The 27,974-nt window shown below is 36.3% G+C and overlaps 1 protein-coding gene across 1 annotated transcript; it reads left to right on the top strand.

Annotated features, from left to right (window-relative positions):
* Positions 1–19,392: 19,392 nt before the first annotated feature.
* LOC137024455 (G-protein coupled receptor family C group 6 member A-like) lies at positions 19,393–24,993 on the top strand. Its single transcript, XM_067392007.1, has 6 exons — positions 19,393–19,498; positions 21,224–21,485; positions 21,566–22,318; positions 22,400–22,624; positions 22,812–22,938; positions 23,744–24,993. The coding sequence occupies exons 1-6, from the start codon at positions 19,416–19,418 to the stop codon at positions 24,991–24,993; spliced, it is 2,700 nt and encodes an 899-aa protein (XP_067248108.1). The 5' UTR covers positions 19,393–19,415.
* The last annotated feature ends 2,981 nt before the right edge of the window (positions 24,994–27,974 follow it).

Genomic DNA, 27,974 nt, shown 5'->3' with positions numbered 1-27,974 from the left:
ATACATATTTATACCTTTAAAAAATGTTCCAAATTGAAAGAGGTAAGTAAGACCCATAAGACCTTCGTTCATCTTCAGAACACAAATTAAGATATTTTTCATAAAATCCGATGGCTCAGTGAGGCCTGCATTAAAAGCAAGACAATTAACTCTTTCAAAAGTCCAGAAAGCTACTAAAGACGTATTTAAAACAGTTCATGTGACTACAGTGGTTCAACCTTAATGTTATGATGTGGCAAGAATAATTTTTGTGTGCCAAAAAACAAAATAACGACTTTATGACAAAATCTAGTGATGGGCGATTTCAAAACACTGCTTCATGAAGCTTTACGAATCTTTTGTTTCAAATCAGTGGTTCATTATATCTGTTATTGTATTCCTTGGGAATTGAACCAATGACCTACAGCTCTACAGAAACACATTGTGGCAGTTGACAGTAAAACTTGACAATATAACACGACACTCTCAGTTCTGATGAAGGTTCCTGATTCATATTAAACTTGTTTGCTAATATTGAACCGCTGGTCTGTCTTAAAGCAAATGTTTAAAGGGAGCATACAGCAGTTATGTTTGAAGAATTTCAGCTCATAATATGTGCACAGACAAAGAGGAACTGGAAAATAATGCAATTTCAGTATGGTTGATTAAAAAATCATCTTTTCTTTAGCATTTTACCAAAGTTTCTGCAAAATATCAAGTTACAACAGCTATATTTACCTCTGCAAAAAAAATCATAGATTAGGCCTAATATGGGAACTCCTTAAAATATATATTTTTTTGTCATAAATGTCTTATTTTGATGACAGTGATGGCTGATTTTACAGTATTTTGGCGATAGACTATGGTAATCTTTTAAGGGGAGGACAGCAGAAGTGAAAAAAAAAAATGCCTGTAGGATGATACAGTTTGTCTTCATCAAACGGAAAGAAATAAAGATAAATTGAAATAACTGTAACGGAGGAACAAAGTGCCATGACACATGCTAGTGCCTTTCAACTACGTTTTCATACACAAAGCAATTCATGTACACACACACACATCACACACACAACTAGCACCTCCCAGCAGTGGCTAATGAGATGGTTCTTCTGCTCAAAACAGTCAGAGTGTGTTTAATGAAAAGTGGTGTGTGTGTATCTGTGTGTGTGTGTGTGTTAAATGAAAGTGTAATTACTTTGTGTATATTAACAGATGTGCTCTGTTTGCTATGGTCCAGTGCAAACGGACCGAGGGCTGTTTCATGAGATTGTGTGTGTGTGTGTGCCAATGTGTGTCTCTATAATGGCTGTGAGAATACTTCATAAATTCACTTGTGTGTCTGTGGAGGTCAGCGTGTCTCATAACGAGCCTCAGTGTTAGCAATAAATGCTAACTCTTTTTATTGCTAAAATGCATTCCGTAGCACAGCAGCACCAAGTGTGTCTTAATGTAAATTAACCCAAGTTGGGTTAAAAATGGACAAACCCAGCGATTGGGTTGTTTTGACCCAGCTGTTGGGTTGAATCTTTAACCCAACCTGCTGGGTAGTTTTTTATTTGACTCAACTGATGTTTAAAAATCACTTTATTGATCACTTAAAATGAACCCAAAATAGGTTGGAAGATAAAATTTATTAATATGTTTAATTAATAATAATTAAATAATAAACATTTATTAATTGCTTATTAATAAATGTTCATCTTTTGATTATTAATGTTGCCTCTAGTAATTATGTGTCGGATTTTTAATTTCCAACATATTTTGCGCTCATTTCAAGCCAGCCATATAGTCATTTTTAAACAATAGTTGAGTTAAATAAAACTACCCAGCACATTGGGCAAACATTTAACCCAACCGCTGGGTCAAAACAACCCAATCACTGGGTTTGTCCATATTTAACCCAACTTGGGTTGTTTTTAACCTATCATTTTTTAGAGTGTAGCGCTGAGAACATTTCAATATTCTAGAAATAATTTTTACCCAACCCAACCCAAGTTGGGTTGAAAATGGACAAACCCAGCAATTGGGTTGTTTTAACCCAGTGGTTGGGTTAAATGTTTGCCCAACCTGCTGGGTAGTTTTATTTAACCCAACTACTGATTAAAAATGACTATATGGCTGGCTTAAAATTAATCCAAAATAGGTGAGAAATTAAAAATCAGACACATAATTACTAGAGGCAACAATAATAATCAAAAGGTGTACATTTATTAATAAGCAATTTAATAAATATTTATTGTTTATTATTCATTATCTTATTAATAAATGCTAATTTATTAAACATATTAATAAATGTTAATTTCCAGCATATTTTGGGTTCATTTTAAGCAAGCAATACAGTAATTTTTATACAACAACTGAGTTAAATAAAACTACCCAGCAGGTTGGGCAAACATTTAACCCAACCACTGGGTTAAAACAACCCTATTGCTGGGTTTGTTTATTTTCAACCCAACTTGGGTTGTTTTTAACCCAGCATTTTTTAGAGTGTAGTGGAAAATGGCTCTTTAGATTTTTAAAATGTTCTTCAGGCTCGAAAAAAAAAATGGTTCTTTTAAGAACTGTTCACTGAACCAAAAATGGTTCTTATTTGGCATTGCTGCTATGGAACCTTGTGTAAAGAACCTTTTGTGCAATTTAAAGGTTCCATAGATGTTAATGGAACCACTGATAATAAATAACCTTTATTTTTAAGCATAGAAACCAAGGAGGTCTGTGTCCTTCTTGAATACAAATGAATGCAAACAGAAATTTGACGCTTGAGGCTTCATTGAAGATGTGTGTTTGTGTGCACACGAGCCAATGCAAAATCTCCTGTCACCGTCAACCCGCAAACATCACATACTGTTTTTCTGGAACGTTCTGCTCTTGTTTCTGACTGTTTGTTTGTGTGCTTGAATGTTAATGAAGTGGGAGCCCAGCCGCTGTTTACAGGCTGGAACAGTCGTTCCAGGAGTCTGACCTCCTTAGAGGGACACGCAACACTTTGTATGTGTGAATGAGGAATTTGTGTGTGTGTATTTTTTTGTGTAATTATGTGTATGTGCCTGTGTGTTTCAGAATGTTTAGGTGTGTGTGTTGGTCTTAGGAAGGGAAAAAAGAGGCACTCACTGCTCCTATTGAACTTGACCTGCAGGCCTGATCAATGTAGCACAGCGTGTGACGGAATGAGAGAGCCGACTTATTACCCTGGAGAACAAGCGAGGAGAGAGAGAGAGGATGGAAAGCAAGACACTTTAGTTAAAGGCAGAATCTTGAGGGGGTAAAGAGAGCCAACGAAAAATGTTGTGCAGCATTTGTATTTCTCCTTTGCTGAGTCTGTGTATTTCCATTACTCAGAAGAGGACGCTCTGTGAAGTTCATTTGCACACCAGAAAAGCTCTTTGATCTGAGTTATATGGTGTTTAAAACTGCTGAGTTTGCCCCAGATTAGATCTCTTGTTTTATTATCTTAGCAGAGATGAATTTAGGGATGGAATGATCGTTGCAATCACCCTCTTTCCTTTTGCTTTTCTATATGCATCCTGCTTATTTTAATAGTCATTTTGATTTGTTTACATTTTGTTGAGCATGTTTAAGACTATATGTGGTTCAGGAGTCTGATACAGATTCTTACAGATCTGATTCTAATCCGGATCCTGATTTTAATTCAAATTCGAATCCTGACTGTTCACACCAGCGATAACTATAAAGATTAATGTTAACTATAGGAGCGTCCACACCAACGAACAATAACATCCTATTATATTAAGCACTCACTACAGTTCCTTTTAAATTTGGATGGATTCTGATTGGAAGTCAAAGATTTTGTTGTCATCAGCTAGAAAAAAATGAATTTAGAAGTGATTTCAATAACATTGTTCATTTGTGTTGTTATCATAAGTTGTGTTGTGGATGTTTCTATTATCATAGAATTAGTATCATTATTAAAATTATACAGTTATAGTTATTATTATAGATTTCATCCTTGGTGTGAACAGGCCTTTTTGTTCCTGATTCTAATCCTGATCCTTTGATTAAGGGTGTGTTCACACTTGGCAGGTTTGGTTTGAATAAAATTAACTCTGATGCGATATTTCTGTTAGTGCGGATTATTTGAAAAAGCGTGAACGCTGCCATCAAGTGTGAATCAAACAAGCGGACCGCGGCCCACATTTTCATGGGAACAAAACACGGACCAAAGATGCAGCAGCAGATCTTCATTTATGTGAGTGATGGAGGGATTCCTGCTACTGTTTTGACACATTTTATAATCTCTTCATCAGTTCTCAGCCGGTAATCGTATGTATGCACAACAACGCTAGAAATTTCGGATGTCATTTCTAGCGAAAAAATTACTACTGTAGTAATTAAATTATCACCAAAGCTCGCTCTATTTTGCTGTAGATCATTAAACCATTACACTACCTCAGAAGTCTGTCAGAAATAATCTTTAATAAATGTGTATGTAGATACACATATACATTTATGAACCTCTCTCTCTCTCTCTCTCTCTCTCTCTCTCTATATATATATATATATATATATATATATATATATATATATATATATATATAAAACCATATAAGCTATATATATATATATATATATATATATATATATATATATTAGATATAGATATAGATATATGAGAGAGATGGTCTGTGAGTGAGATGGTCGATCTAGGTAGAACTATTCACCCATAACTCTCCACCCAGTGCACATCAGGTGTGTGTACATAGGGCACTGATGCGCAATCCAGTGTTACTCTCATTATCCTCCCTCTGCAACAGTGGCCTGATTGTCATGGTTACGGTCATGGTTAAGGTCACCGATACGCCTGTCTGGGGCGTGGTGTAAATTAGAGGTTGTGGTTTTTATCCGGGGTCACCGTCCCGGGTCCCGACCCTCTGGTGGCCTTTGACCTTTTCTCACCTGTTTGTGATCGATGGATCTGGAAGGTTTGATTGATTGCCCCTCAAAAATGCCACAGGAGCAAACTAAGTTGCTGCTTATCTGCACATTGGACTTCTTGTGAGGTCACAGATGCCGGGTATGTGCAATTGTATGTGTCTCCAAATAATATATGTTGCCCGTCTGCATGTGGTGTGATTTCTAAATCAATTGCACGGCAGCCAATAGTAATTGATGTGGCTTTGAGTACTTGGAGGCAGTCCCACCGACAAGATCCCTCAAATTCAATTTGGAATCAGAGGGCAGAGAAGAGGTGAGCGACTCAATATCTCATTCATTTCAACAACACACAAACACACACGGATGCGCACACATCACAAATACCCCAGAAATAGACCCCCACCACCGCTACCCCACATAAAACCTCAGATCTGAAGAGCAGGACTTATTGAAGACCACTTGCCCAAAGTAAATCCCCCCATGCCCTACTCTCCACGCATGCCGGGTAATGACTTGGCTTGAGTTTTAATGTCTACCACTGCCCCTGGGAAGACAGCGTGCAGCGTTTTTTTTTTTTTTATCGTAAAGCTCACAAAACAGCCCTGGCATTCATCAGGGGTGCTAAATGTTAAATACTCACTGAAAATTTCCATCAACCTCCTGCTCCCTTCACTCCTCCTGCCTGTTAGGGAGTGAGGAGGAGAAGGAGAGAGCGTGATGGAGGAAACGCTCCGATGCTCGGAGTCGCAGTGCCCCCGAACTCTAACCCGTGATAGATTGGGTGCTCCTGCAGCGTGACAGACGAGCGATTGATGGAAGGAATGGCGGCTAGATGAAGGGAGAAGCAGAGAGAGAGAGAGTGTGAGGAGAAAACATGGGAAGTGGATGCTTTCTTTAATTGTTTACAGTAAATGTAAGATTATATTTTACCTTTATTGGCATAATAATGTATATAAATTATATACATTTAAAAATAATAACAGATGAAATGGTTGTTTTAAAATCGCTGTCAGATATTAAAGTCCCCCTGTGGTGAAAATCAAGTTTTTAATGTTGTTTATATGTGGTGTTTTTTAATATGCTTTAAGACAAACCATGTGCAAATTCATAAGTCAACACCATTGCTGAGTATTTTCTCTTTAAAGGTGCCATAGAATGTGTTTTCAAAAGATGTAATATAAGTCTAAGGTGTCCCCTGAATGTGTATGTGAAGTTTCAGCTCAAAATACCCCATAGATTTTTTTTTATTCATTTTTTTAACTGCCTATTTTGGGGCCTCATTAAATATGCGCCGATTCAGGCTGCAGCCCCTTTAAATTCTCGTGCTCCCCGCCCCCCAAGCTTGCGACTACCTTAAACATTCAGAAAGACAATTTACAAATATCACTAAAAATATCATGGATCATGTCAGTTATTATTGGTCCATCTGCCATTTTTTGCTATTGTCCTTGCTTGCTTACCTAGTCTGATGATTCAGCTGTGCACATCCAGATGTCCTGCCCTTGTGTAATGCCTTGAACATGAGCTGGCATATGCAAATATTGGGGGCGTGCATATTAATGCGACTGTTACGTAACAGTCAGTGTTATGTTGAGATTCGCCTGTTCTTCTGAGGTCTTTTAAACAGATGAGATTTATATAAGAAGGAGGAAACAATGGAGTTTGAGACTCACTGTATGTCATTTCCATGTACTGAACACTTGTTATTCAACTGTGGCAAGGTAAATTCAATTTTTAATTCTAGGGCACCTTTAAAACTGCAGTGAAAAAAAGACAGTCTCAAACCCACGGTTTGAAATTGCTGGTGTCTGTGACATCACATTCTAATCACTTCAACGTGCCGGCGGGCTTTAGCATATCATTAATTATCACCGCTCTGAAGTAAGGTAGTCTCAAAAGAAGCCAGGTCATCCCAGTATTTTACTGCTGAAATGAAAAATCAGGTAGTCAAGGAAAAGGCTAATCATATTAATTATCTTTATTTGTCCGATGTTGTTAAAAGCAATACCATTGTGCAGCGATTACCTCAGTAAGTTGACCAAGTGGATCTCTGAGCTTATGCGAGTGAGTGGGGGGCGGGGCTATTTAGCATATTCATAGATCTGTGTATACTAAATAAAGCAAGGGTGCAGAGTTACATTCAAGCTATTTTAAGGCACGAATAAATATTTTTCACAGGAAAAAATGTTTAAGTATGTCATTTTGCAAGGTGAGTTTTAAGGGATACAAATATTGACCTTTTTTACAGCAATGCACTTACTGTTATTTCAGAGTGCTAAAAGACAAAATTGTGCTGGTTACATTCTTAAAAATAAAGTTTCTTTATTGGCATCAATGGTTCCATGAAGAACCCTTAACATTCAGTGAATATTTCTATTGCACAAAAGGTTCTTTATATTGGAAAGAAGAGCTTTAGATTGTTTAATTGTTCGTCACACAAAGATGACTCTTTGAAGAATTGTTCACTGAAAGGTTCTTTGGGGAACCAAAAATCATTTGGAGCCTTTATATGTTCCTGTGGCTGAACAGTCATGGGTTTGAAAATCCACAAACTGATAAAATATATAACTTAAATGTAGTCCATATCAAATATAAATATATAAAGTATATAACCTACTGGCTACTTTATTATCAGCCAATCACATGGCAGCAACTGATGATTTGCTGAAGTTCAAACTGAGCAACAGAATGGGGAAGAAAGGTGATTTAAGTGACTTGAGACTAAAGTGACTAAATTTGTGAATTAAGGAAGTTCTTAAGGCAAAAGGGGTCCAAGGGGTAAAGATCTTTAATTCGAGGCAGATGAACTTCTCATTATATGTTGCTGACAGAATTCCTGTGGGTATATTTTGCATGAGTTAACATGTTTACTTGCCCTTCATGGTTATAAGAGAAGCTGAAAGGTTTGCAGGGATGAGATGGTAAGTCATATATAGTTTTACACTTTATTTATTGATTTTTGTTCAAGTTACAAATTGACGGACAAGTGAAAATAATTTTCTGTGGTAATAGACAGCATCTAAAGCTTGTTTTGAACCTAGAATACTACTGATATAATACTGAATATTCATGATCTAATCATTATTATTCAAAGAATTCCACAAAATATTTATGACAAAAGTGCCGCTGGCTACCATGTGTTTTCAGAGCATAGCAATGGTTCTTCACTAATTTCATCTGAGATCTAATCTTATCAAAATTCTGGCAGTGCGACAGACCCGACTCGAGGTTTGTGTGTCTCTGTAATGGAATTTGTTTCACTGCACAGAGTTTAAGCACAGCTAGTGATTCAGTGCAGCAGGGCATCTGGGTCTCTCTCTCTCTCTCTCTCTCTCTTCCGCCCTCCACGGCACAAGCGTCATTTGTTGACTGGCAGGCAGAGTGCCAGGAGCAGCATCAGTAAAATGCTGCTGAATTATACAGCCTTTATGACTCACGCTATAAAGCAGCCGTTTAAGGGGAACATCGTCATTTAAAGCAAAGACATAGTGTTGCTGTTTAAAGCTTTTATTGTCCATAAAACAGACTCACAGTGATTGTCAGGGAAGGACCCTACACTAGGACGAGCATAAGAATTTAAAATGAATGTGAAACAGGTGTGTGTGCTTTCTTATAGGGTGTATGTTTTCAGGTGTATGTATGCTAAACATCAATTTGCAAGTTTAAATGTGTAAATATTCCTAAAATATATATATATATATATATATATATATATATATATATATATATATATATATATATATATATATATATATATATATATATATAATATATGACCCATATGTATATGGGTGACACACACATATTATATATATATATATATATATATATATATATATATATATATATATATATATATATATATATATATATATATATATATATATATATGGGTGATTGATTGATAAGGTTTTTAAAAGTGTAACAAAAACATATAATATAATGGAGATATAATTATCTCCAAAAGTTGTCACCAAAAAAGTCATTTGGTTTAACCAAAATTTTTTTCAGTATAACCACTTTTGGTTATACTGAATGACGATATTTTCAAACAATGCTAACAGGCTGATATCTAGCCAGCTAGCAAAAGGGGAAATCAAAGATTTCATATTTAGTACAAGTTTTTAAAATATTACAACATTTTCTATGTTTTATAGGGGTTGTACTGAATGACCTTATTTTTTGAGACATGTATATGAGCAAGAGAAAACATGAATTTTTCAAATAGCTAATAGAAAGTTACTTTGCCTAATGACCATGTGGTCCTTTGCAGGTGTCTGAATGATGTCACATCATGATACTGACCACATGACTTGATCCAAAATGGTCCCTTTATATTGGTTACTTCGAATGACATCAATGAAATACATTTTTTTCCAGACACTCTTTCTCATAACTAAGCAACTACACATAATTTTAATACCATTTTGCACTATGTTGATATATGATGCCAGAATAAAAAAATATATACATTTATTACATTTTAAGATAGTTTAATCACAAATGAAATGGCTGTATTGGCATTTGGACGGTTAAACCGAATGACTTTTTGACACTTCAAAAAAAAAAAAAAAAAAAAAGACGATTATATATTATTAAAGTAAATTATTGATATCATGGTAGTAGGCTATTTGTTGTACTGCTTTTCCATTCATAATTAAAAACACCATTTTTACTTATTTTCTTTATTTACTATATCACTACTGTATACAAGTAGGCCTAATGATAATCTATTTCACCATAGTTGAGAATAATGACAATTACAAAAAAAACTCATTACGGTAATGAGAATTTGAAAGCACAATGTGCTTAATTGTCATTAATGTAATGTCACAATGCAAAAAAATCATATAAACCTAATCATATCGACTTAATTATTAATTTTCCTAAAATATAATTTCTTAATTTTTTGACTTATGATTTTAGTTTCTTTCACCCTTGTGTGTATGTGTGCAGGTATTTGTTTGATGAATTGGTGGTTGCTTTTTCTTACTCTCTGTAAAGCTGTTTAAGAATCCAGTCACATTCTAGACCGGCAGTAAAAGAGCCCTCTCCCCCCCCTCCTCTCTCTCTCCTCCCTTCATCGTTTTCTCCTTCCCTGTAGCTCTTTCACACTCCTTTCTCTGTGTGCCCCCCTTTACCTCCCCACCTCTCTCTCTCTTTCTCTCCGTGCAGCTGATAAACCCTCTCACTGCGTTTCCAGGTCTGCCACCCTCACATCAGCTAGACACTGATCTCTGCCAAGCTGTCAATCAAACACGGTACATACGACTGATACGCAGGTGAGAGACAGACAGCGAGAGGGAGAGAGGAGGAGGAGGAAAGGGCTGCTAAGGTCTCTCTTGATTCCTCACCGTCTCTATGATACACTTTCTCTCCGTTTTATGAGTCTCGCCCCTTCATCTTTTTCTTCGTTTCTTGTTTGCGTCTTTTGGTTTGTTTAGTTTCGTCTGCCTGTATAAACATACCTGCCTCGTCCTCACAGGTTTGACACGGCGGTGATTGACAGCCGCACTGAGGGGCGTTCAGTCAGCGCGAGGGTCTGAGAAAGAGAACGAGAGAGCGTACTGACAAACAGTACGGCGTTTTAAATGTCATTCTTCATATCTGTCCACTTCAGAGTGTGTGTTCAACCCGTATCACACTGCTGCAGCCTCAACACACACACATACGGCGACCGGAGACCAAAGCAAATCTACTTATTGTGAGCTCCTTTGTATTATTTCTTTTCGTGCTTGACACACAGAAGGTGAATAATCTGGTGCAAGCGATGCGATAGCGACCAAACAAAAGAGAGATTCATTCAGCAAAACGCCAGTCATAATTTTCAGCAGACTGATATAACATGGTGGGCATAACACATAAAACCATTCCATTTGTAATTTATTAATTTTGGGACAAATAGCATAAACTTTAAAAACGTAAATGTGTCCCTTGCATTAGAAGTTTTTGGGATAAATAAATTAAAGTCTGCATGAAATGGAAATTGTGATTGTATTTGCTTCCCTATTGCGAGTCAAACAGCTTCTTAAACAATAAAAAATGTTTGGATGTTGGACCGTTGTTGTGTGCTAATAGAGTGCGACTTATTTTTGTAGGCTAACTCACAAGTTAGCATCGCCCAATAGGATTTTTCCATTTGCTTTTGGGTTATAGTTGAAAATAAGGTCTGTGACCAAGTTTATGATTTTAAACATTTTGTTCGCCATGAAAATCTTCACAAATGAACAGAACTTTTATGAATTTTGAAGCCGAAATACAATCACCGGACGTAAAAAGCTAAACATAGGCTATTGACATCACTTTCCCGCTAGAACGCGCTCCCTCAGCTGGACTGAGTGGCAAAAGAACCTGCTGCGTGACTGGATTTAATAAGGGAAACTGCGAAAACGCGGGTAAAACAAACGATTACACTAAAGGTTGGGCTCGAAGGTGTTCCTTATGACATGTCAAAGAAACCTAATCCATGGATATTGGCATGCAGCCAGGAATCGTGTTTCCTGACATTTATAGGTGCCTGATTTCGACGCTGGGGAAACACATAAAGCAAATCTGCCAGTGAGTATTTGATATAACTACAATATAGGTAGGTTTAAATCCGAGTGATCACTTATATCAATGTTATATATATGTCATATCGTCCAGTCCTGAAAGTTGTACAGTTTTTGTCAGTGTTTATTTAAAAACAACCAATTATGTAGAATATAAGATGGTAAATATTTAATTGAGTGGTCAACACAATATATAACAATACAATATATAGGGTACGATTTTACCCCCAAATCTAACATTTTGACACAAAATGATAACTGCAAAACATGTTTCTTTGAGTCCAGCTGTTTCTATGAATTGCAGTGACCTATTTGCTTCTTTTTTTCTGTAGCTTTCAGCTGTCTGTAAAAATATACCTCAGATTTTGTGTCAAATCTATTTGTACAGTCAGTCGCAAAGCTCTTTCCCATTTTGGATGTGTTTTGTGTGTTTTTTGTAGCATTCACGCTGAAAACCAATGCTGCCACTCAGCCTCTTGCCACTCAGTGGGTGTGACGTCTTATGCATACCCTCACGGTCACATGACATCAATGTCACCATCACTAAGCTTCTCTCAACTCTTTCAGTCTTTGTTTAAAAACATTTTCCCTGAAAGTTCGAGTTAAAATAGTTTGCAAGAGCTTGATTATAAACACAAGGAGGCTGTGAAAGTGGACTAATGAGTAAATGAGTTTAAGCCTACCTGTTTGGCTGATGAGGTTTAATGCCCCTGATGACCTCTGTAGTCCCATTAAGCCACTTGTTAGCAACCAAGTAAAAGCTTTAAAAAGATCACAAAGGTGAATTACTGATGTATTTAATTTTGTATAAAACTTGAAAAAATCTTGAGCTTGTGTTCACCACAGACCTAAACTCAGGTATTTAACCAAAAAAACCCATTCGCTGCGTCTGAATATGCCTACTTCCATACTATATACTATATAGAAGGTGAAAAACAGTATGTGAGGAGAGTGGTATGTCTGAATTCATAGTAGGCTATTCATAAAACATTAGGCGAAAACTACCCAGATGACCTACTACCAGGATTATGAAGTGCGCATTTGATGGACACTTTACTATCCCATGAAGCCAAGGGAGAGGATTTGTGAATTGAGGTGAAGCGTCACGACTGGTCACATGATAATGACAACAGATGTACTGTGTCCAAATTTCATTCATACTATACAGAACATGCTTTTTAACCGTCGTGAAGTAAGATTGAAACCAAATGTAGTATCTACTATACAGTATGCGATTTGGGAAGCAGCATTTGGGTTTTGGTCTACAAAATTACATTATCCCTGCTGCACTCTATTTCTGCCATCGCATGGGTTCTATCCCATCCAGTACGTTCTTAGATCATTGCCAGGGAAACTGTTTGAAAACAGTAATTACCTGTGCTCAAATGTGCATAATATCTGCCCTAAATTGTATTCAAGGTTAGTGATCTTGAATAGCCTACTGGGATGGATAGTATTCAAATTGCCAGCAATAATCTGGGGGGACGTCAATGTTTTTGATGAAAGAATATGAGGGCATATCAATAAACATTAAAAAAAGAATAGAATAGAATAGAATAGAATAGAATAGAATAGAATAGAATAGAATGTACTTTATTTTCCCATTCCTGGGAAATTTGTCTTGGACATCATGACATGGCCAGTACACAACACATTACATAAAATACAGTGTAAAAAACAAACAAACACACATTCCAATATATAAAAATGCAGCATCCTATCTCAATCTTGAAATTCTGTGCATGGAAAAATTATTTATAATAACCAATGCAATATTTCATAAAAACAATAATTGTCAATTTCATGGTGACTTTAATTTTTTTTAGTTTTTTGTAAAATGTAACATATTTAATGATAATTAAAGTAGTCAATCATGTAGACGTGTTCAATTTTGAATGCTTTAAATTAATACATTTATAACTTTAAAATAATGCAATTCTATTAAAAATATTTCTGTAAATTTCATAGTGGCTATTACAAAATGTTACATTTTTTGCCCATTCCAGCTAGCCTAAACTATAGCATCCAATGGCAGATGAGGGAGTGTTTGGGAAACTGTTGGAAAACAATAATTCTCTGTGTCCCATTTTGCATAATATCTATGATCTTGAATAGCCTATACTATTTATGGTGGATAGTATGCAAAAAAAATATTTTTTGCAATTCTGTCTGTTTTGTTTTGGTGTTTTGGAAATTACTTGTCACCCTTAGATGTTCCCACTTGTTATCAATTGATAGTGAAAAAGTGTGTGACCGACCGTTGGTGTTATACTGGTTGCACTGACACCTTGACTTTGTGTCTTGCTGAATAACAGTTGGAGACATAAGAGCCACCGTCATCTACATCTGAACAGCTGGAAACAGGCAGGCTGAATGTTCACGGGGTCATGTTCAGTACAGCAATAGCATCACATTCAAATTGCACATAAAGCATAACTGTAACCCGAACACATGAGGCATCATTCTGTCTGTCTCGCCACAGCAGGGGCCAAAGAACTTCACCACACTAAATTCAGCTTTATTCAACCATCCATTATGTAATTACACTCACGCATACACACAGACACAAAGACTTGAGCAAATGATCATCTAATTGCTGCGGAGCGGTTAAGTGTATGTGTTGCTGTCCTTGTTGATTAGATTCTGTTTCAGTCTCTGCATCTGAATGTGATGTGTGAGGTGTTAGTGTGTTAGCGCATTAGCGAGGTGTCGGAACGAGGGGCCCATCAGCTCGTTAATGAGCAGAAACGCTAATCGTGTTTCACACTGACACAAACGCAATTAAAACATCTGTACCGCGGCGACCTGATCTTGCACGTCTTTCTCTCGTTTTCGTTAATGCTAATGTTTTGCAAACAGAGAGCGAGAAATTGCCAAGTGCCGCTGACTGTTATTATGACACCTGTCAGTCATATTGGCTTTAAAGTCTTCATTCAGAGTGGTGATGTCTCACTTTTCATAAGGACAAGAAGATAATAGCCAGTGTGAAAGCTGCTGCCATGATGCTAAGGGGTTCAGAGTGATTGTCTTTGCTGAGTAGTAGCATTCTGGGTGTTTGCTAGGTGGTTCCTTGTGAAAAAGAAGTAGCCTACACTTTAGCAAAGTCATTTTCTGAGGTGGAAGAAGGCTGTTTTTGTAACATATGAAATATGATTTTCGAAGGACAAGTTGCTGTCTTTAACACCCAGGTCTTTAACTGTATAGGATGGAGTAACAGTACATCCTGCTAAATGCAAATTGGACTTTAAGAGATTATGTGTACAGGTCTTTGGTCCAAAAGTCTGTCTTATCTGAATTTAACAGAAGAAAATTACAGGTCATCCAATATTTCATATCTTTAACACACTCTGCCAGCTTGGATAATTCGGAGATCTAATCTGGTCGTTTTGAAATATATAACTGAGTATCATCGGCATAACGGTGGAAACTAATTTCATGTTTTCTTATAATATTACCAAGTGGCAGCATATATATTGAAAATAACAGAGGGCCTAAGACCGATCCTTGGGGCATTCCATAATTTACTGACGTTATCTTAGATTTTTCCCCGTTTAAGTAGACAAAATGGTGACTGTCTGATAGGTACGATCTAAACCACCTTAATGCCTGTACCTGAATACCAGTATAATTATGTAGTCAATCAAAGAGTGTATTGCACACATATGTTTACAAACTTTTGTGTTAGATGCGATTCATCGTAATTGATAGATTTGACACGACTATAAAAATATACTTTAAAGGTGCCCTAGAATTTAAAATTCAATTTACCTCGACGTAGTTAATTAGAGTTCTGTACATGGAAATGACATACAGTGAGTCTCAAACACCATTGTTTCCTTCTTCTAATGAATTTGATTTGTGCAAAAGACCTCTGAAGAACAGGCGAATCTCAACATAACACCGACTGTTACGCAACAGTCGGGATCATTAATATGTACGCCCCCAACTTTTGCATATGCCAGCTCATGTTCAAGGCATCACACAAGCCAGTATTAACATCTGGAGCTGTGCACAGCCGAATCATCAGAAGTTATGCAGGTAGGCTATTGTAAAGCAAGCAAGGACAATAGTGAAAATGGCAGGATCGATAATAACTGATCCATGATATCATGATATATTTAGTGATATTTGTAAATTTTGTTTTTAATGTACTGTTAAATTGTGGTTAAAGTTACCATTGTTTCTTACTTTATTCACGTGACCAGAGCCATGTCGTTATTTTCATTTTTAAACACTTGCAGTTTGTATAATTTATAAATGCATATTCGTTCTTTATAAATCTCTCCAACAGTGTGTAACGTTAGCTTTAGCCCCGTTAGCCGCAGCATACTATCAAACTCATTCAGAATCAAATGTAAACATCCGCAAAATAAATACCATACTTACATGATCTGATATGCTGCATCACAAACACTTTGTAAAGATCCATTTTGAGGGTTATATTAGCTGAGTGAACTTTGTTTATACAATGTATAAATGAGCATTTAAAGGGGACACGCACTGAATCGGCACATTTTTAATTATGCCCCAAAATAGGCAGTTAAAACACCTTGTGAAATAGGGTTCCAGGGCTCCTTTAAAGTAAAACTTTAAATTTTACAAATTGCTTGTCTTAAAAGTGCACTTAAATGTGTTAAGAAACACACTCAAGTGCTCTCTTTAAGTACACTTAAGTGTACTTTTTTCATTAATATTATATGATCTGTCAGTACAGTAATACAATTACGTGCACTTCTTTTTCACAAGGGGTCTCTATGATATTCTAGTATGACATACATCACTAAGGTGTCCATTTTTCCTATTTGTCAAAGTTAGATTAAAAAGAAACACATCTCTCTTCAAAAAGCCACACAATTTGAGATGTCATTCATGCAAAAATTTTTTTTTTTGGGATAGTGGTTTGTTTAAATCCCTAACTCTAAATTTAAGCAATTTGCATTAAAATAATAAGTATAATCAATACACATGGATACATGATATGCATTTGTGGTCAAACACACTCAGCATGCAGAAAAGGCATTTAACCACCCTAAGAAAGGCTCTTGTCTCTGCAGGGGAGTGGGGTTTCTCATTTATTATGACAAATTAAAACCAGCGTTTAGATTATGATATTCTAAAGCTCAGAGCTCCGCTTCTACCTCCTTCTGGCTAGAAAAACCCACCCGCGCTGCATCTCTCTCTCTCCATCCCACCCACAGCCCTCCCTCGTCCTCTCTAAAATGATGCATGGATGGCCGGCCCGATGTTGTCCTTGTGATGGATTGGAGCACTTTGGGGAAAATTTCAGTTCACGGCCACCCTTGAAGGGAAGCTTAAGTAAGACTCTCTTTAATATTGTAATGGAGAACAGAGAGAGAGAGAGAGAGAGAGAAGCACCCAAAATGAAACCCCTTTAGATGATCTAATGTATATGATATGAATCCCAGGTCACTTTGAGAGGAGGATACGGGTTGATTGACACTCATGTTCGCTGTTTTCCAATTATTATATACAGGTAGATTCACTGTATCCAAGAAAGAGTTGCAGATTAGGTCCGTCACAGTGGGATTTCAGGTAATTTCTGTGGACAACGAGAAGTAATTATCATACTGAAGAGATATCAGACTACCTGCAGGTGTTTAATACACTTGAAAGGCCCTAACACAGACACATAGACCCTGATATTATTAAACCACTTCATTAAGTAACCAGCGGCAATAAACAGTCCAGATGTCCATTCATAAATCTGTGCTCTTTAAAATATAAATATACAAAATAGCCTAATGTCCAGTTACGCTATCAAACGTCGTAGAAATTTGAATAGTGTAGAATTAAATGACAAACAGAAAGATTTGAAACCCACTACCATTGGCTCCAATATGATAATGAGGCTATAATGATATGATAATTGTATGGTAATCTGGGAAGGTTATTCAGAAGGGGAGGGGAGGTTTCTGACAGAGCAACTGTCAAAATGTCACACGTTTATAAACATTAAAAATACTCACTGAAATACACATATTGAAGGATAACACAGGATGAGATGGCTTGTGTAACTCATAATTTGAAACTCAAATAATGCAAGTAATAAACTGATACATTGTGATAGATACAGTGATAGACAGGATCAGAATCAAATGCTTTAATTAGCAAACATGCCAAGACTGGCATAAAATGGCAAATATACAGGACATAAGAAGACTTCACTGTCGAGGAATAATAAATATAGAGTTCTTCGCAGTTTTGTGGGATGAGGGCTGAAAAATATAAGTGCAGCGCTGCTCTCTAGTGGTGAGTAATAGTAATAGCGTCGACATCTACTCCAATAGTTGAAGTTTTTTTCCCCACAGAATTTTTTTCTTTTGTTTGAGAAAAATATGAGAGACGTGATGTTCAAGGTAAATATCCCTTATTTTTTACTGTTCATAATTTGCAAACAAATTTTATATATATATATATATATATATATATATATATATATATATATATATATATATATATATATATATATATATTATCAATTATGCATAAAGTTTAAACATAGGCTATAATTTAACTGTGGTAAAGAAAGTTATGGAATTAGCTTTAAAATTAGGGAGCCGGCCATTTTATTATTATTATTATTATTATTTTTTAAAATATCAGTACATTTTCATGCCCAGCAAGAAATATGACTGCTTGATCACTCCCCACCCCCATTCATTCAGCGGGCATTAGCAGGCATAACAAAAATCCCATCATGTATGAAAAAGTGTCCCTACCTAAATGCATAACATTAATTCACTTGTGTTTCTCCTAAATGCTGTGCACTCCGATCAAAGCAGTAGGGTAATGATAATGCACTTTTATGTAATACTGATGTGCCACTTTCCAGTTGTGTAATTTATTTCCTTTATTAAATAGGTCAGAGAAAACCCTCTGAACTGATCTTCCTCCTTCCGTTGAATCTGTTCTTACATAAATTTAAATTTGCATTCTAACTTAAAAAAAATGGATTGTTCAAATTAAGTGGTACAATTAAATGCAAATAGCAGGTTTTAAACAGAAGCTGTAGTGGTTTATGTTGACCTGTTTTGTTTTAATGTCCGATATTGTGACATTGTGGTTTTGTTTGGAGTGACTCAGCAGCTCTACGGTGACGGTCAGTTGATGCGATTACAGTCTGAGGTCATTGTGTGTGCATGTGTTTGTTTATTACATCAATGGTTGGTTTCACAGACGAACCTAGTCCCAGATTAAAATACATGTTTGAGCTGTTTTAACTGAAAACAACTATCTTATAATATGTCAGTGCCATTGTTTTGTCTCACACCAGTAATGTTTTTTTTTTTCGAAGGCACGTTTATAAAAGCTAAATGTCCTAATTGGACTAAAGCCTAATCCTGGCTTAATCTAAGCCTTGTCTGTGAAACCGGGCCCAAATCAATTGCTGTTTTTCAGAATAAGACATATTTCTATAGCAACTTTCAAACTAACATTTAGCACTAGACAACAACAACAAATGCACGTTAATACAAATAAACAGTACAGGTGTACAGGCACTAAACAACATCTAGATTATTCTATGCATAACCTGTATAATCAGTTATGTAAAGTTGAGATAGTATGCAATGTGTTTGGAGGTTTTTACATACTTGGATTCAGTTATGCATTGTGGTTTAATAAAGATTTCTCAGTATGATAAGAGTTATTTTATGCAAATCTTATGGTGTTTCCTCATGCCAGGTATGTTTCCTCTTAAATTGAGCCTTTTTTTTAAGGTGTAGATGTGGGTGGGCATTAATAAGACAGGAGGAAACAAAGAAAGACTATTTTAGAAACATCCTAGAGGGAGAGAGATAGAGAGGGAGAGTTGAGGACTGTAAATACTAAAGAAGGGCGAGACACACAAGAGAGATGAAGATGTATAACAGTAAGATTTGGCTAGGCTTTATTGTCATGTTGGGAAGTTTGGGGGGTTGTGACTGTAGCCCAGTTTCAGGCTCACTGAAAGCCGAAAAGTTAGGGGACATCATGCTCGGAGGACTCTTTCCTGTTCACCAAAGCTACGAGATCGTTAATACGTCAAGCAGTCCAATTCAACATGTCTGCAACAAGTGAGTCCATGCATCACAATACATCATACAGATTACATTAATTATTTCAAAGAGTGAGAAAATTCAAACTTGCATGATATTATGCTATTATACACACTGTTCAAAAGTTTAAAATGCCTCTTATGCTCACCAAGGCTGCATTTCTTTGATTTTTAATTTATTTTATACTCTAAGATGGTATTTTATTTTACTTTTTTGATTGTTTTTTCTTAAAGGATTAGTTCACTTCAGAATTAAAATTTCATGAAATTTACTCACCCCCATGTCATCCAAGATGTTAATGTCTTTCGAAAAGAAATTAAGGTTTTTCAGGAAAATATTCCAGGATTTTTCTCCATATAGTGGACTTTACTGGGGTTCAATGGGTTGAAGGTCCAAATTGCAGTTTTAATGCAGCTTCAAATAGCTCTACACGATCCCAGCCGAGGAATAAGTGGCTTAAACGATCAGTAATTTTCAAAAAAAAAAAAAAATAATAATTTTTTAAAAAATGTGTATACTTTTTAACCACAAATGCCTGTCTTGCACTAGCTCTGCGATCCGCCATGCTTTACATTGTCACGTTGGAAAGCTCACGCGTGATGTAGGCAGAAGTACAGGGCGAAAAACTCCATCTCATTTTCTCCTCCAGCTTAAAAATCATCCAACATTGTTGTTTTACCTTTTTTTGTAAAGGGCGTTTGGCTTAGTCTTTGCACGTTCGCTTTGTAAACACTTGCTCAGTACTTCCGCCTGTGCATCGCAGAGCAGTGCAAGACGAGCTTTTGTAGTTAAAAAGTGTATAAATGACCGATCATTTCGCTAGACAAGACACTTATTCTTCGACTGGGATTGTGTAGAGCCCTTTGAAGCTGCACTGAAACCTCAGTATGGACCTTCAGCCCGTTGTACTCCAGTGAGTCCTCTATATGGAGAAAAAAAACTTGAAATATTTTCCTCAAAAACCTTTATTTCTTTTCGACTGAAGAAAGAAAGACATAAACATCTTGGATGACATGGGGGTGAGTAAATACACTGCAAAAAAAGGCAGTTCTTACTTAGTTTTTGTCTTGTTTCTAGTCAAAATATCTTAAAGTTCTTGAATCAAGAAGCATTTTCTTGACAAGTAAAAAATATTTTCTTGTTTTTAGGAAAAATAAGTCAAAATTAAGTGAGTTTTTCCTTAAAACAAGCAAAATAATCTGCCAATGGGGTAAGCAAAATAATCTTATTTCAAACTAAAAATAAGATATCTTGTTTTCAGTTTGGATTAAGATTATTTTGCTTACCCCATTGGCAGATTATTTTGCTTGTTTTAAGGAAAAACTCACTTAATTTTGACTTATTTTTCCTAAAAACAAGAAAATATTTTTTACTTGTCAAGAAAATGCTTCTTGATTCAAGAACTTTAAGATATTTTGACTAGAAACAAGACAAGAACTGCATTTTTTGCAGTGTAATCATGAAATTGTAATTCTGAAGTGAACTAATCCTTTAAAACTGTCCAAAAAGGATGAGATCAGTTGCTATTTTAATGGCTACCAAAAAGTTTAAAATTTTACATTTTTGGTTCAATCAATCAATCAATCAATCAATCAATCAATCAATCAATCAATCAATCAATCAATCAATCAATCAATCAATCAATCAATCAATCAATCAATCAATCAATCAATCAATCAATCAATCATACCAGCGGTGTCATCCAGAAACTGCATTCTGACCCCTTCTTGTTCTTTCTGACAGTTTCACTGTAACCAGGTTGGTTCAATCCCTGATGATGATTGAAGCGGTGGAGGCCATCAATAACTCCTCCATGCTGAATCTCACATTTGGCTACAAGATCCTAGACACATGCTCTGATGTGACCATTGCACTGGAACACGCTAGTGGCTTCATGCACAGAAGTTCTTGTGGCGGTTCAATGTATCAGGCTGTAATAGGAGAGTTCCATTCAGAGGTTTCAATCGCAGTGGCACAGTTTCTCACTATGCAGTTTATGCCACAGGTAGCTATGTTTTATTTAATTGTGTTGCAGAATGCCATATTTTGAAACATTTTTCATCAATGTGCTTATTATGATCACAGATCAGTTATGGTTCAACAGCTGGGGTTTTGAGCGATAAAACACGTTTTCCGACATTCAAGAGGACTGTGCCGGAAGATGACCACCAGGCTCAAGCAATCACCAAAATTCTGCGCTACCACAACTGGACCTGGATTGGCTTAATATTCACAGATGGAGATTATGGACGATATGCCGCAGATCGTCTTTTGGTGCGCGCCAAAGAGCAGAACATTTTTGTGTCATTCCAAGTCGTGTTACCTGATTTTCATGACGAGGGAAACTTAGATTTAAAACTCAATGAAGCTATCAAACAAATCGAGAGCAAACCAAGGGTTAATGTCATTGTGTCCTTTGCCAAACCTCACCACATGTCTTCTTTGTTTGAGAAACTCACTCCCAATGCCTCTGGGCGTTTATGGATCGCTGGTGATAGTTGGGCTACGTCAGTCGAAGTGCTAAAAAACCGTCACCTAAACGAGGTTGGAAAAATTATTGGAATAACCCTTTTTTCAAATGACACCTCTCGCTTCAAAAGGTACCTGGATAATCTAGATCTAAACCCTGAATCACATCCAAACAACACCATCCTGCAACACTTCCTAAGAGAAGAGTCAAATAAAAGCCATGAAGAAATAAGACAAACCCTGAAGAATGCTATATACCCTTCTTCAGTGTTTAGCATAGAAATGGCTTTGAAGTCTATTGCTAATGCTGTTAAAGACATCTGTTTCCGAAAACCCTGCCTTAGAGGCTTTGATATCCACCACACTGAGGTAAGTAATCACCTCTGTTATTCTCTGTAAAAATCAAATATCAAATATTAAAAATCTTAAATATATTGTCCTCTTTTCAAGCTACATGATGCCTTGGCAAATACTAGATTTAATGATGTGTATAATTTCACCAAATATGGAGACTTGGATACCGGCTATGGTATAATCATTTGGGAAGCAGCACAAGAAGATACCACAAAATTTTTCAAACATGCGACACTGAAGCCTGTGGCAAGCTACATGATCAACGATAAAGACTTTTATTTCCTGAATGACACATGCAGAAATCAGGTGGAAAACATCACAGTAAGTGTCTGATACCACATGCTAAAGGAATAGTTTACCAAAAAAACTTTCAGGATTGTAATGACATGAGAGAGTAAATGTAAAACTATCCCTTTACAACTAATACATTTCACAAATATATAGTTTAATGTGAAATATTTTCAATCTTTTTAATGGTATTAATCTGTCTTGTGTTTTTTCCCCCCAGAGAAATGTGATTTCGCAGTGCTCTGACAGTTGTCTCCCTGGATTTAAACGGGCCTTTATTGACGGCAAACCCACCTGTTGCTATATTTGTGAGGGGTGTCCTGCAAACACTTTTTCAAACCAAACAGGTATGTATTCATTCAATGCATGGGGTTTTAAAAGTGCAGTGAGAAAAAATAATTTTGGAGTAGTCTGTCCCTTTAATTTTGTATATGCTTTACTGGCAAGGTCAAAATATTCATTTAGAAAGTCGACTCAAATCAACTCATAGATCTTTTAACTAAAGGGATAGTTCACTCAAAAATGAAATTTCTGTCATTAATTACTCACCCCTTCATGTAAAACCTTCATTCATCTTCGGAACACAAATTACGATATTTTTGATGAAATTTTTTTTTTTTTATCCTCAATAGTAAGCATTACCACATTCAAGGTCCAGAAAAGTTAGTAAAATAGTCCATGTGACTACAGTGACTACAGTGGTCACGTCGACTATTTTAACAATGTTTTTACTACTTTTCTGGACCTTGAATGTGGTTTTATCGTTGCTTTTTACTGAGGATAAAAACCTCCTGGATTTCATCAAAAAATATCTTAATTTGTGTTCTGAAGATGAATAAAGGTCTTACATGAAGGGGTGAGTAATTAATGACAGAAATTTCATTTTTGGGTGAACTAACCCTGAAACAGTATAATGAATATAATTATATAATATATATCTATATATATCTATATCTATATCTATCTATATATATATATATATATATATATATATATATATATATATATATATATATATATATATATATATATATATATATATATATATATATATATATATATATATATATATATATATATATATATATATATATATATATAGCAATATAATGAATATATGTTTAATGGAGCCTACTTTTTGTTCCTCTCCAGATGCAAATGAATGCCACAAATGTCCAGACAAATTCTGGTCTAATCCAAACTCATCCTCCTGCTCTCCCCAAAAGCCAATTTTCCTAACCTGGAGAGATCCTTACTGCATCACTATTGTGGTGTTTGCTTCTCTTGGTCTCCTTTTGACATTGATTGTGATGCTTATATTCCTGATCAAATGGACCACCCCGGTGGTCCGCGCAGCAGGTGGTCCCATCTCCATCCTGATCTTGCTGTCCCTCCTTGGGACATTCACCAGTGCGATCTTGTTTGGTGGAAAACCCACAGAGATACAGTGTAAAACCGGGCAGGTTCTTTTCGGCCTGAGCTTCACCCTGTGTGTCTCCTGCATCCTGGTCAGATGCTTTAAGATTCTGGTGGTCTTCAATAACTTCAATAACAATGATTCAGCTGTAAAACGGGTAATGAAAAAGTTTTTCTTGCCCTACTGGATCATTGGCATTTGTATGATTTTCCAGGGCATCATCTGTGGCCTGTGGTTGCGGAACAGTCCACCCAATGTTTCTGAGGTCCCAACACAGTCTGAACTCATCATCCAGTGCGCTGAGGGAGATGTACTATTCTTTGGACTCATGCTGGCCCTCATCGGCCTTCTGGCAGTGGTGTGTTTTGGGTTAGCCTTCCTAGGGCGGAAGCTTCCTGAATGTTACAATGAAGAGAAGTGCATCAGCATAAGCATGCTCATCTACATTATCAGTTGGGTGGTGTTTGTACCCATCTATGTGAACCAGAATGAGACAGTTAGGTACAAATCTGCCATTCAGATGGTGGTGATGCTTTTCTCCACATACGGGATTCTCATCTGCCACTTCATGCCCAAATGTTACATCATTCTGTTTAAAAGGGAGAACAACACTAAAGAAGCTTTCAAAAGAGGCATTCAGGAGTTCACCAGACGCTTCCGTAAACGGCACAGAGATGGACTCAATCGCCCAGAGAGCGCATTGACTGTCGACTCTGGAATAGAAAACATAATAAATGGGTCGTTCTCAAATCCTTACCCAACAGGCACTATTTCCTCATTCCACCTCTCCATAGAAAATCTGCCACATGCGATGAGTATCACTGCAGTTTCCTTATATGGATCCTCACTGTATTTGGGCTCTTCAGAGGAGATGAACAGGGAAAACCAGAACAGACAGACTTTAAGCGGCTCCCAGAAACTCATGCTACGAATCAAGAAAAATCGTCCGGTGCTCAGGAGAACCTCAAGCGTCCCGGATTTTTAACCCATAAATAAAATTTATGATTTTTCCATGATGCTCTAATTTAATCATGCTGAGAAAACACTCATTCTCTTGTCAATGAAATCCTGTTTAATCAAGCAATTATACAAATAAATCATCTGTATCATCTTTGTGATTGACATGCTTTCTGTGATTGTTTCTAATGTTCTTTATTTTTAATGTTTATCAGTATATCAGTATATTTTGAATATCAATACATATTTTATGTATCACTTGTTCTGTCAAACTCAGGGAAAACAATAAAGATTTTAATGAACAAATAGGTTTTGCTGTGGTGGGTCTATAACCAGCATATGCTGTCTTTTGGGTGCTGGTATGATTCCAGCAAGACCACAAAAAAAACAAAAAAAACAAAAATAAAACATGTGTATGTGTTACACATCATGTTTCTTAATGTGTGTTCATAGTTAAAGACCAAGACAATTTTTCAAATTAATTTGTATATATTATGTAATAAATATTTTTTGGTTACATAAATCCTCAACAATGCTCAGTTTCATTTAGTCCCAATCTATAGAGAGTAACACTGAAGCAGTGTTGCAGTTAGTAAAATAAAGTAGATTCATTCTACAAGTGATGATTGAGCATTAGTGATGAACACCTGCTGTTAACAAGCAGAATCACTGAAGATAAGAGGAACAACAGAAAAAAAATGAGCAGAAACACAACAACTGACGTACAGCCACATAACCTTAGTTGAAATCAACTGCAAATAAAGTCATCCATTCATCCATTCTCCAAACCACTTATCAACTGCAGGGTTGTGGGGATGCTGAAGCCTATTAAAAAAACAATACTGTATAAAAATTGTAAAGACATATTATACTTTAAAAAAGTGGAGAACACAACTATAAAAACATGCTTTGTACAACAGTACGGTTATCACTGAGATAAACCGTAAATAAATAATTTCAAATGTTTGTATTAGATACATTTTGCAAACATCACAAACATCTCAATCAAAGCCACTTCTCCAGGAAGAAACCTTACGACACAAAAACCTCTCCGGAGTCCCTTTCGCCACATGACAAATAATAAAGCTATTGATGTTTTGTTTATTCTTCCTCTTGTGGGTTCTTGTTGTCTGACATACCAGAAATCCTTAAAACACTAACACTGTCATGTCAATAAGGAACAAAATATCTTCCTCCTCTTTGATGGTAAACTGCTTCTGTAAACTTGGCTTTCCTGGATGAAGTGCCTTTCATTTTTGATCTTGACATTAGTGAATCATGCTTCTTCTCAATCAAGCATTTTGTGGGTAGAAAGCACAGAGACACCAAAAATACACCATTAGTCCACAAATGGGAAACATGTAGGAACAATGTGTGCAGTAAAAGCAATAATCTCCAGTCTGAGTTGTAAGTGGAATGTATACAGCAAAGAAAGAAGATTAATGCTCTATTTAGTGTGTTTACAGTATCCCAACCAAGCGAAACATCTGAGGTTGTGTGTATGTGCTTTTCTGTGTGTGTATGTGTAGACTTTGACTGTTCATTTGCCACTCATGCTAGTATCTTGACTACGCTGATTAAAGGCAGTATTCCTCAGCTGTCAGGCTGACTGAAAACAATCAAAGCCTCCATACCCCCAATCACCACAGCTCTCTCCCCGAGCGCCGCCGCCGCAATCAGCTGCTGATTAGGGAACCTGTCGCCCTTCTCCAGCCTGCAGCGGGGGTTAATGTGTGCGTCAGATGGTGTCGCAGAGGGCCACGCAGAGGGGAATGAGAACGTGAGCTGGATGATATTGGATGGATATAGCCGCCCTGTCAATCACTTGGGATTCACTGTAAAGGCTCAAAGACTCTCTTCATCTCTCTCTTTTCCCCCTCCAGGGCTGGGATGATCTATTTAAGCCAAATTTGTGGATGCACCAATGAAATCAGACACTTTTTTGGAATTTTTGCCTATTTCCAACACCTGAAAGCAATAACATGCTTGGATAAATAGTGCATTTACCTTGCATTGCACATAGCATATCAGCTGTCAGTTTAGCAACAGTAAGTTTCCACATTATAAGAAGTTGTTTTCAGTAATGCAAAGTGTTGCATAAACTACAGGACAGATAGTTAAGTATGAACATACTGCATAGGAATAGTTTGTCTAACACACTATTCCTGCGGTTTCACAGTCAAGCCTAACGCTAGTCCCAGACTAAAATGCACATTTAACTAAAAGTAACTTGCACTGACAAATATTTAAGTATATCAGTGCCATTGTTTTGTCTCAAGATACATAATTTTTTTCCAATGCATGTTTAAAAAAAGCTACATAAATGTACTGATTAAACTAAGGCCTAATCCATGTCTGTGAAACCAGCCCTATGAAAAGTAATGAAACTGATCTTTAGAGAAGTCAAAAGTAGCCGCCCTGTCAATCACTTGGGATTCACTGTAAAGGCTCAAAGACTCTCTTCATCTTTCTCTTTTCCCCCTCCAGGGCTGGGATAATCTATTTAAGCCAAAAGTGTGGATGCACCAATGAAATCAGACATTTTTTTGGGGACATTTTGCCCATTTCCAACACCTGAAAGCAATAACATGCTTGGATAAATAGTGCATTACCTTGCATTGCACATAGCATATTGCATTTCACTGCTGATACAAATTTTTCAGTGCTACTTTTATATACGTATTGATCTTTATAGTATTGTTTCTCTTTTAATAGTTTAAAGATCTGTTATTCTGTTGTATTCTATTTTGTCTCTCTGGAGCTTGAAAGAAACATTTAATTGCCTGCAATTGCTGCTAAATGCTGTTTTGTTTGGAAAAATAAACTTTTGACTTCACTAAATTATCATTTGACTAAATTATCATCATATTAGAGAATGCATAGTTATTATGCTTGTGAATAGATAAAAATACTAGTATTTATGGTTATTTTATTGATTATTGATTTGGGTTATCTTTCTTAATTTCTTAATTTAAAGTAGCTAATTATTATTTGTTATTGTAATTAATA

This window comes from Chanodichthys erythropterus, chromosome 8 (genome assembly GCF_024489055.1).
Source record: "Chanodichthys erythropterus isolate Z2021 chromosome 8, ASM2448905v1, whole genome shotgun sequence".
NCBI classification, from domain to species: domain Eukaryota; kingdom Metazoa; phylum Chordata; class Actinopteri; order Cypriniformes; family Xenocyprididae; genus Chanodichthys; species Chanodichthys erythropterus.
This window is presented reverse-complemented; position numbering and strand designations above follow the sequence as displayed.